Below are 11,955 nucleotides of genomic sequence, written 5' to 3'. Positions count from 1 at the left end.
TTTCTCTACCACGCTTTGAGCCCAAGGGTGACTGGGAGGGAATTAAATGTGTTAGAGTTTAACTCTACCTTGTTAGTGTTCCTTGTGGGGCAGGTGCACTGGATTCCTAAATGGCTGAAATAGAAAGTAAACTCATTTTCTTTCCACTCACCTGACTTCTCCAGGCCCTCAAATGCAGCAGAGAAGCCATCTTTTCCCTCAACCACGATTCACAGTCTTTGGACTTAAGGAAGTCACCAGGAGGAATGTAAAGAAGTGAAGGAAACTTGCACATAGAGTAATTTTAATCCATTCCGTTTTTAAATACCACAATAAATTTAATTTTCACAATAAATTAAATAGCCATATTCAGTTTACAAAATAGAATTACTTAGTGTGAAACCAGTATTTACAAACAATATACACTATATACATGACATTTTGCTTTATTGATATCCGAGCATAGAAGAAAAATTATTTTGACTTTCGGACACATGGTTGACATGCTAACAAGTAACACTATGGTCCATCCAAAAAAAAAAAATATAGTGCAAATTCACCACAGGAACTTTGGAACATTGTCAATTCTGTGAGATAAAACATTCTTGTAAATCATAAGAAAATTGAACCACCCAGTTTCACGGCAACAATTCAGCTTCTGAAAGAGAGAGCCAGTATTCCCTTGGAAAGACGCGTATCACATCGATCCAGCATTCCCGCCCTTCCCGACACATCCCGAAGCTTCACGGCCGTCAGTGATTTTGCACACGCTAATATTTTGGCATAGTTCTATGAAAATGGCAGACGACAAATTCCGTTGCAAAAAGGAAGACAAACTCTTTGAATAATAGCTGAATTCATTTCTTTTCTGTTTTTGAATAGCTTAAAATGTCACACCTAAGCCCAGTAAATGCTTTTTTCTTTTTTTCCCTTCCTTTGTAAAAAAAAAAAAACCCTCGTTCCCACCTGATATTTGGTCACATACTGCGTATGTACAAGTCCGCATGAAAGAAAAAATTACTTGGTACCTTCGTCTCTGAAAAGTGCATATTTTACTCTAGAGGGGACATGATGGCGTGAGCTTCCCCGGTGCAACACTTTGTGTTAAATGCCAGTTCCGTTTAGGGCCAGTTCAGTTTCCTCCCGGTGATCTGGTAGAACTTTTGATTGAAAGGGTGAAAGAACTTGCGCAATTTGGTAATGACGGAGGGATCCACTTCTGGGTGGATCCTTCCCTTGCTCCCCGCTAGGCACTTGTTAAAGACAATGTTAAATCGCAAGCAGTAGAATCCTCTGGTGGCGTTGAAGTATAGGTTGTACCGACTTATCCGCGGGGGGAGATTGAGGAACTTCTCCACCAGTTGGAGCTCCGGCAGGGGCTCCGTGATGAGACGGTCCCCGTCCACCATGTGGAACTGCTCAATGGGGAAATATTTCAGCCACCTCTCCAGGTGTTTGGTGTAGACGCTGGTCCTCACCGCCTTGTACTTGGTGTTCACCTCGCAGGTGTTCGGGTCGATGGCCAGCTTCTCGAACTTGTAGTAAGTTTTGTTCTTCCTCTCCTTCCCCTCCAGCACCTGAGTGTAGTCGGAAATTGCCCTCGTCGTGGGTTCCCTGACGATGATCAGCAGCTTGATGGACGAGTTCATTTTGTAAATCCTCTCGGGCACCTCCTCGGTGATGAAGTAGGCCGGGCTCTTCTCGATGGTGATCTGGTGCGGGTGAGAGAAGGGCATCTTTCTCCGGTACCACTCGATGCCCCGGGCGTAGTTCTCGTCGTTGTCGAAGAAGTGGATCTCTTGAGAGGCCTTGACGACGGCCGGGTGGAGGTTGAGCATCTCCAGCAGAGCCCGGGTGCCTCCCTTCCTCACGCCGATGATGATGGCCTTGGGCAGCTGCTGGACCAAGTTGTGGAGCCGGATCTGGTCCTTGGTGGCATTGCCCTTCCGGAACTCGTGGAGCAGCCCCCGCTTGAACTGGAGAGCCCGGGCTGGGAAGTCAACCCGGCCGCGGGGTCCCAGGCGGCTTTCAATGGGGCAGAGGGGCTGCAGCCTGGAACGGACAAACAGACATTGTCACGGGGTTGACCGCCGCAGCCTTCCGCCCGCCGCAGCTGGGGCCTAGGCCAGGAGATGAGTATGGCTTGGGGGGAGTGAGCTCATCATTCATTCAATCGTATTTCATTCAATCATGTTTATTGAGCGCTTACTGTAAGCAGAACACTTACTAAGCACGTGGGACAGTACGATAGAAGAATAAATGGACACATTCCCTGTCCACAACGAGCTTATAGTCTAGAGCTTACAGTCTCCTCATTCTGAGGAGAGAAGCAAGGCATCCTAGGCCAGCCCTGTGGTCCACCCGGCCTCCATCCGCCGGCATCAACCGGTTACCTGGAAATGAGCCGTGTGTCAGTCTGTCTCTCTGGATGCTTTGCCTCTGGGGACCTTAAATGGGCTGCTCCCCCCAGGACCCATCCCAAACCCCTTGGAGTCCATTTTCGGCCCTCGCATCCGATTCCATCTACTTAGCACTAATAACGATGGCATTTATTAAGCGCTTACTATATGCAAAGCGCTGTTCTAAGCGCTGGGGAGGTTACAAGGTGATCAGGTTGTCCCACGGGGGGCTCACAGTCTTAATCCCCATTTTACAGATGAGGGAACTGAGGCACAGAGAAGTGAAGTGACTTGCCCAAAGTCACACAGCTGACAGTGGGAGGAGCCGGGGTTTGAACCCATGACCTCTGACTCCAAAGCCCGTGCTCTTTCCACTGAGCCACGCTGCTTCTCTACCGCCCATATTAGTAATTATGGCATTTATGAAGCACCTACTATGTGCCAAGCCCTGTACTGAGCTCTGGGGTTGATGCAAGAGAATCAGGTCTCACGTGAGACTCACAGTCTAAGTAGGAGAAGCATGGCCTAGTGGATACAGCACGGGACTGGGAATCAGAAGGACCTGGCTTCTAATCCTGGCTCCACTACTCATCTGCTGGGTGACCTTGGGCAAGTCACTTCACTTCTCAGGGCCTCAGTTACCTCACCTGTAAAATGGGGATTGGAACTGTGAGCCCCATGTGGGACAGGGACTGTGTCCAATCCAATTTTCTTATATCCATCCCAGAGCTTAATAGAGTGTCTGGTACACAGTAATCACTTAACAAATACCACAATTATTGCTATTAGTATTAGGAAAACCCTTATTGAATTGCCATTTTGCAGATGGGGAAACTGAAGCACAGAGTGGGTCACATAGCAGGTGGAGCCTTGATTAGAACCCAGTTTCTCTGACTCCCAGACTCGTGATATTTCCCATTAGGTCACTCTGCTTCTGAATTTTGTCTTAAACAATTCATTGTCTTCTAGGCGGTAAGCCTGTTGCAGGCAGGGAACATGTTTACCAACTTTGTTATATTGTTACACTGTACTCTCCCAAGCACTTAGTACAGTGTTCTGCACCTAGTAAGTGCTCAATAAATACAATCGATTGATTGATTATTACGTGGAGCACATAAGTGATGCTTTTAGGAAAAACTGTTTGAAACTTTTATTCCTCAAGTGGCTTGAATTTCCCAAAGAACCTACCTAAGTTCTCAGGGCAAAAGTGACATTGGTCAAAGAAACATTTTCATCACTAGCCATTTACCCAAGCTTTTAATGAGCAATTTGGAAGATGTTTATTTCTGGGTTGGAGGAGCTGATTTTGAAGCAGGATTCCTTTGCTCTCCTATGATACTTGCTCAGCTCCTAAAAGCCTACTGTAAACTCACTGTGGGCAGGGAATATGTCTGTTAATAATAATAATAATGGTATTTGTTAAGCACTTGCTCTGTGCCAAGTCCTGTTCTAAGGACTGGAGTAGATACATGGTAATCAGGTTGTCCCATGTGGGGCTCACAGTTTTAATCCCCATTTTACAGATGAGGTAACTCAGGCACAAAGAAGTTAAATGACTTGCCCAAAATCACACAGCTGATAAGTGGCAGAGCCAGGATTAGAACCCATGACCTCTGACTCCCAAGTCTGGGCTCTTTCCACTAAGCCACACTGCTTCTCTCCCAAGTACTTAATACAGTGCTCTGCACACAGTAAGCACTCTATAAATATGATTGACTTCACTGATGATTGATCAAAAGAGTAGCTACCACATTCAGGAAAATGTCTCTCTAGATTTCCTTCTCAAAAGTCAGCCCCAGGCCAGAATACATCAGTTCTAATGGGAACAGGATAAAGTCTTTATAATGTGGTCATTGCCCTGCCTCTATGGGAGGATCAGGACAGGAGGAGGAGGTTATTTTTCATCCTGCTTTTTCCTCCTGCTTAATACACAAAGGTGATCACAAACCTACCTGCCCCCAGAAAGTGAGGGGATTTAGGGAATTTAGTGTCCGGGGGCCAGGTCAAACCACCCTGAAATAGATGGAGGTAATTCACATTCTCTCATCAGTTCTCCTTTGCTGCTCACATTGCTAAGCTCCCAGGGGACATTAGCAGTGTGGTCTAGTGCTTGATGTGGGGAGGAATGTGTCTCTTTGTTGTGATATTAATTAATTAATTATGGCATTTGTTAATCACTTACTATGCCAAGCACTGTTCTAAGCACTGGGACAGGTACAAGGTTATCAAGTTGCCCCACGTGGGGCTCACAGTCTTAATTGCCATTTTACAGATGAGGTAACAAAGGCACAGAAAAGTGAAGTGACCTTCCCAAAGTCACATAGCTGACAAGTAGCAGAGCCGGGATTAGAACCCACTACCTCTGACTCCCAAGCCTGAGCTCTTGTCACTAAGCCACGCTGAAGTATTGTAGTCTCCCAAGTGGTTAGTACAGTGCCTTGCACACAGTAAGCACTCAGTAAATACCATTGAATGAATGAATGAAAGAATATGGGCCTGGGAGACAGAAGATTTGGATTCTAATCCAGGCTCCACCCCTAGCCAGCTGGGTGACCTCAGACCTAGCCACAGTTCTTTTCTGCACCTCAGGTTCCTCATCTGTAAAATGGGGATAAAATACCCATTCTCCATCCCTGTTAGACTGTGAGCCTCATGTGAGACAGGGGCTGTGTCTGACTTGATTATCCAGTTTTTACCCTAGTGCTTAGTACTGAGCTCGGCACCTAGAAAATGCTTACAAACACCACAATTATTATTATTACTAGAGCCAGCCCCATAATTCAAATTTAGCTGGAGGGCCCTGGAACCACTGGAACCACACACTTCGTTTTTTGTTTTCTTTTAGGGTTTAGAGATTCCTATTAGCACTCTAGAGATTGAGAGGAGGAAGGAGGACAGCTAGCAGCATTTTCAAAAATAACAGGCACCTGTTTTGAAAGGAAGGAATACTGCCTGACTCTCAGTCTATGGGTAGGGAGAAGCACATTTTCCAGGAGAGAGGGTCACAGCAATAAAAGCAGTACCACAACACTGCTGACACAACAGCAACCCTCCCCTACCTCCCACAAATCTCCCTCCCTACCTTCACTTGTAGGGACTCCCCTGGCTCTAGCCTTATTCTTAGCCTTATACTGTACTCTCCCAAGCACTTAGTACAGTGCTCTTCACACATTAAGTGTTCAATAAATACAATTGATTGATTATTCTCCCTTCAGAAATCAAGTTCTTCCCTTTTTTCCTCTTTTATGTTATTTGTTAAGCATTTACTTTGTGCCGGGTACTGCACTAAGCACTGGGGTAGATAAAAGCTAATCAGGTTGGACCAAGTCCCTGTCCCACACAGGGCCCGAGCCTTAATCCCCATTTTGCAGATGAGGGAATCGAGGCAGAGAGAAGTTAAGTGATTTGGCCAAGGTCACATAGCAGACAAGTGGCAGGGGCAGGGTTAGAACCCAGGTCCTTCTGATTCTCAGGCCTGTGCTCTATCCACAAGGCCATGTTGCTTCTCTTTTCTAGCCAGGTGACTCAAGGATGTTCTTAAGGAACCTGGAGAGATGCCAGCTGAAAGGGTCAGGACTGCTCATCTCTGAAGCTTTTCAGGTGTTGGCCTGGAACAAATGCTAGTTCCTTGTTCTCTAATTTGTTCTTAGTGGGCTTTCCAAGCCATCATTAGAAAAACAGCATGGCCTGGTGGATAGAGCATGGGCCTGGGAATTAGAAGGACCTGGGTTCTAATCCTGCCCACCACTTGCCTGCTGTGTGACCTGGGACAAGTCACCTAACTTCTCTGGGCCTCAGTTACCTCATGGGTATTAAGAGTGCGAGACCCATGTGGAACATGGACTATGTCCAACCTAATTAGCCCGTACCCACCCCAGCACTTAGTACAGTACCTGGCACATAGTAAGCGCTTAACAAATGTCATAAAAATAAATCAATCTGAGAGAAAGGATCCTCATCCGGCCCAGTCAGCCCCTGACAATCGCAGCTCATTAACATCGTTCAGATTCTCCAGCCCTTCTTTTAAGTGCAATAGGATTCAAAATCTAATGTCAATCAATCAATCGTATTTATTGAGCACTTACTGTGTGCAGAGCACTGTACTAAGCGCTTGGGAAGTACAAGTTGGCAACATATAGAGACAGTCCCTACCCAACAGTGGTCTTACAGTCTAAAAGGGGGAGAGTCCCTTTGCAGGCACGTGCATAATTTTAACTATCACTGGGATCCATCAGCGGTCCACTCACAAATTTAGAAAGAAGAAACATGAGTATATCATAACTGTGGCTCTGGGTCTGGAGGTCAGTACACAAATAAAAATGAGCTTCCGTAATGAAATCTGGCCAGCGTGGCTGTCTCCCTTCTGACAAAAAGGGCCAGAGCATCCGGAATATCAATGAATGGAGACAAATGCTTTGGTGAGGGCAACTTTTCCCTGTCCTGAAGTGGAAGATCAATCAAAATCAATCCTGAGGAAGGAAAGGTTTCTGGGGTGCTTTTTAGGTAGGAATATTAATGGAAACACGCTGAATCTTAAGGAGGCTGAAACTCAGACCCATTTAGACTCCAAATGCCACTCTCATTTGTTTAATCACCTACCTATCCAAGCTCCCAACTCTGGCAACTAGGTAGAGGAGACTTCCAATTGCAAGGCTTCCCAGCACGAACAGCTTTTGTCTCAGCAACGCCTGCTGTTTGAATAGCATGGCCCTCCATCAATCTTCAGGACTTCTTCAGCCTGTAGGGACCAGACCATGTAAATCACTCATCTGCAGGCAGTAATGCATATGTGGGCAGACGTTTATTAACAGGCAGTCAGTCAGCTCTTACAAGTGATTAAACTTCACTTGCCAAATGACCTTTTCATCATCGACAAGCATTTAGTAACCCCTGCTCCCTCCCCTGTTCTCTACCAAATCAGGTGACGCATCCGGCGGAAGCCCCATCCCATGTTGCCCACGGCCGAAGACACTTCTGAGTTCTCATCAAATTTTTCCAGATCACTGAAAGTTGAGAGATATTTAAGAGATATTTAAGCTTCATGGGCTACCTGGCATCTGATAATTTTACCTTTATAGCAACAGAGAAAACAAAATGGAATGAAATCTCATTTCTGCAAACTCTTTCTCTTCCACAACCTCACAGGGTTCTTAAAAATCTGGATTTTGTTTAATAACCACACTGCACATTTTCAAACACCCTTGAAAATTTTCACACATCCTCTCTCTTCTTCCCTTTCCATCTCTCTCTTTCTCTCCCTTTCTTTCTCTCCCATCTTTATCTTTCTCCTCCGGCTTTCTTTCTCCCCCTTCCCTACCTCTTACGACCTTCCTTCCTCTTACCATCTCTCACCATCTTTCTCTCTCCCTACTTTCTTTTTCTTCCCATCTCTTCTCATCTTTCTTTCTCTCCCCATCTCTCCAACTTCCTCGCTCTTTGTACTTTTATTCTCCCCATTTGTCTCACCACCTTTTTCTCTCCCTACCTTTTCTCCCCCCTCCTTATCTCTCACCATCTTCCTCTATCTCCCCCTCCCTACCTCTCACCATTTTCCTCTGTCTTCCTTTCTCCCCCTATTTCCTGTCCCCTGCCCTGTGTCTCACTATCTTCCTCTTTCTTCACTCTTTTACCCTCCCTTCTCTGGGTCTCTGCTTTTCTGCCTCCATCTTTCACTGCCACAATACTTGTCTCTCGCTCGATCATGTGAATGTCTCTCTTTTGTTCCTTGCTTCTCCACCCTTTTGTGTCTGTGTCTCTCTCTCTGGGTGGCAGGTGATGGTGGTTCATCTCTGAAGGCCCCTCTCCACCTTGTTGTCATTGGGTGCCTCACCTCCAGTGAGTTGGTCTTCTCAGAGGAAGCCAGCTTTCCGTCATTCCCTTTTGCCAGAGAGCCTCTAGGCCTGCCTAATCGGGACATGCATAGGCTCTTCTTCTTTCACATGCTCAATCGATGAGCCCACTGTTGGGTAGGAACCGTCTCTATATGTTGTCAACTTGTACTTCCCAAGCGCTTAGTACAGTGCTCTGCACACAGTAAGCGCTCACTAAATATGATTGAATGAATGAATGAGGGCATTTTTATGGTATTTGAAAAGCATTTACTATGTGCCCAGCACTGCACTAAGCATCGTGGTAGATAAAAGCTAATCAGATTGGGCACAGTCCATGTCCCATGTGGGGCCCACAGTCTTCATCCCCATTTTTCAGTCAGTCAGTCAATCATATTAATTGAGTGATTACTATATGCAGAGCACTGTACTAAGCATTTGGGAGAGTACAGCAGTAAACAGACACATTCCCTGACCACAGAGCACTAAGTAATAATAATAATAAAAAGACTGTAAGTGCTTAAGTGCCGTCAAGTCATTTCCAATTCATAACGACTCCATGGATATACTTTCTTCAGAATGTACTGTCCTCTGCAATAATCCACAATTTTTCTAATGGTTCTTCCATTATTGTTGTTATGGTCTCTATTCATCTAGCTGTTGGTCTGCCTCTTCCTCATTTTCCCTAGACTTTTCCTAGCATTAGTGTCTTCTCCAGAGAATTAGTCCTCCTGATTATGTGTCCAAAATATACTAATCCAAGTCAAGTCATTTGGCCTTCTAAAGATCACTTTGGTTTAATTTGTTCCCACATCCATTTGTTTGTTTTACAGGCAGTCCATGATATCTGCCAAAGCCTTCTCCAACACCGCATTTCAAAAAAATAGGTTTTATTTCTATCCTGTTCTTTCACTGTCCATCTTTTGGATCTATATATTGTCACTGGAAACACCATAGAGTTGACAATTTTTATTTTTGTGTCAATTGTTACATCAGCACATTTCATGACTTCTTCCAGGCTCTTCATAGCAAGTCTTCCGAACACTAATCTTTGGCATATTTCTTGGCTACTAGTGCTTTTATTATTGATTGTCGATCCCAGGAGAGAAAAATTCTCAACTATTTCAATCTTCTGTCCATCCACTACAAATGTGTTAAAACTTCCAGTTGTCATGATCTTTGTTTTCTTTACATTCAAATATAGGCACATCTTTTTGCTCTGTTCCTTAACATTTAATAATAAGCCCTTCAGTCTAGAGATGAGCTAGAGATGAGGGAACTTTCACATGCTCAGTCGATGATGTTTACAGATGATGAGGGCATTTTTATGGTATTTGTTAAGCACTTACTATGTGCCAGACACTGTACTAAATGCTGGGGTAGATAATCAGGTTGGACACAGTTCATGTCCCACATGGGGCTCACAGTCTTAATCCCCATTTTACAGATGAGAGAAATGAGGTCCAGAAAAGTGAAGTGACTTGCCCAAGGTCCCATAGCAGACAGGTGGTGGAGCCGGGATTAGAATGCAGCTCCTTCTAACTCTCAGTCCCGTGTTTTATCCACTAGGCCATGCTGCTTCTCATATTTTGGGAGCTGTAGGCAGAGACACCCATTAAAATGAGCCTTTGCTTCTTCCTCTGGTTCCTCTGATTCACCCCAGCATCCAGGACTGTGATTAGGGACTTTGTTAGGGTTTGTTCATGAGCAAACCAGCAATGGGAGTCTGGACCCAAAAGCCCTCAGGGGAACCAGAATTCTGGGCCAGAACCAGGCAGCTTCAGAGGAGTTGGGAGCGGGGAGTTTAATCCTATCTTGCCTGGATTAAACTGCTTCAGCCTCCTTGCCGAGCTCCCAGTCTCCTGTCTCTCCCCACTCAAGTCCGTACTTTACTCTGCTGCCCAGATTATTTTTCTAAAAAACATTTAAGACGTCACCCCACTCCTCAAAAAACTCCAGTGGTTGCCCATCTACCTCTGCATCAGACAAAAAATCCTCACCATTGGCTTTAAAGTACTCTAGCACCTTTCCCCTCCTACTTCACCTCACTACTCTCCTTCTACAACCCAGCCCCTTCGCTCCTCAAATGCTCATGTCACTGTGTCTCGATCTCGCCAATCTCGTCGCCAACCCCTTGCCCACATCCTGCCTTTGGCCTGGAACATCCTCCCTCCTCAAATCTGACAGACAATTACTCTACCTTTCTTCAAAGCCTTATTGAAAGCATATCTCCTCCAAGAGGGCTTCCCAGACTAAGTCCCCCATTTCCTCTTCTCCCACTCGCTTCTGCATCAATGACTTGCTCCCTTTGTTCCTCCCTCCTCCCAGTCCCACAGTACTTATGTACATATCTGTAATTTATTTATTTGTATTGATGTCTGTCTCCCCTGCTCTAGACTGTAAGCTTATTGTGAGCAGGGAATGTGTCAGTTCATTGCTGTATTGTACCCTCCCAAGAGCTTAGTATAGTGCTCTGCACATAGTAAGTGCTCAATAAATACAATTGATTCAGGCTGAGTGGGAGTGTATCAGATCTGCGTTGGGTTTTCTGGGCTCAGGAGAGATGAGGAAAAGAGTTACAGCCCAAAGGGCCTTCCAGGACAGGCTCCATAGGAAACAGCTGTTTCTCAGAAGAACTGCAGAGTTCTATGTAAACCCATTCTCCTGACTCACAGATGGTATTAAGGGATGGGAAGAAGGGAGGGCTCAGCAGTAGGAAAATTGGAAGGGTTTTGCCCAGAAAATTCCTCAACTCAGCAAAGAACCTGGGGAAGGGCATATCTGAGGGAAGAACTGGAATCCAGATGAAGAAATCAGAACTTATATAGACACATGTCAGCATGGCCTAGTGGAAAGAGCTCCCTAGCTCCCTGACTTGTCTGCTCGGGGATCTTGGGCAAAGTCATTTAACTTCTCTGAGCTTCAGTTACCTCATCTGTAAAATGGGGATTAAGACTGTGAACCCCACTGAGACATGGACTGTGCCTATCCTGATTAGCTTGCCCAGTGCTTAGTACAGCATCCTGGTACCTAGGAAGCACTTAAAACATACCATTAAAAAAATCTTTTCCTAATTGAGTACTGGCCACTTCCTAGAAATAATCACTGGGCAATTTGGATTGGGACAGGTGGAGGGGAATTCAACAATAAAGCCAGAAATAAGATTGAAAAAAAAAGGATAAAATCACTGATAATATAATTACTACATTGTGACTAAAGAATATCTGTGAATAGCCTAATCCCACTAGGGCAATATTGGCTATCTACAAAAATGATAGCTATTACTTTTCCTGCTGGAACACATGTCTAGATTTAGCATTCTAAAACCACCTTGGATACTGCTGCAATTTTATACTTTGGGTAAGGCATCAGCTGAGACAAAGTAGCTTTATTAATGCTATGATTAAGTCTCAGAAGAAAATTCAAATTCCCAATTCTATTTTCATTGCACTGAGCAAATCCAAATCAGTTTTAGCAAAATTATCCTACATTGGTTAGGTGGTTTCGGTCTCGAAATTCAATTCAGAACCCTCAGTCAATCACATTTATTTGGCACTTACTGTGTGCAGAACACTAAACTAAGCCCTTGGGAGAGTACAATATAACAGACACTTTCCCTGCCCACAGTGAGCATAGAGTCTAGAGGACTGTAAGTGTTGACCACGTGCCAAACCCTGGGGTAGATGCAATCTGATCAGATACAGTCTCTGTCTCACATGGGGCTCATATTTATGGGGCGGGAAGAACAG

At 45.0% G+C, this 11,955-nt stretch overlaps 1 protein-coding gene across 1 annotated transcript in view; it reads right to left on the bottom strand.

The window, feature by feature from the left end:
• Window positions 1-301: 301 nt before the first annotated feature.
• HS3ST5 (heparan sulfate-glucosamine 3-sulfotransferase 5) overlaps window positions 302-11,955 on the bottom strand; it is a 140,137-nt gene continuing 128,483 nt past the window's right edge. The window contains exons 2-3 of the mRNA XM_038773069.1: window positions 6,978-7,116; window positions 302-2,031 (exon numbers count right to left, since the gene is read on the bottom strand). Coding sequence (XP_038628997.1) covers window positions 1,101-2,031; window positions 6,978-7,084 — 1,038 coding nt within the window. The 5' untranslated portion in view covers window positions 7,085-7,116 and the 3' untranslated portion in view covers window positions 302-1,100. The remainder of the gene's footprint in view (window positions 2,032-6,977; window positions 7,117-11,955) is intronic.

The sequence above is a fragment of the Tachyglossus aculeatus genome, chromosome 2 (assembly GCF_015852505.1).
Source record: "Tachyglossus aculeatus isolate mTacAcu1 chromosome 2, mTacAcu1.pri, whole genome shotgun sequence".
Lineage (NCBI taxonomy): Eukaryota > Metazoa > Chordata > Mammalia > Monotremata > Tachyglossidae > Tachyglossus > Tachyglossus aculeatus.
Note: the sequence above shows the minus strand (reverse complement) of the source record. Positions and strands in the feature narration are given on the sequence as shown.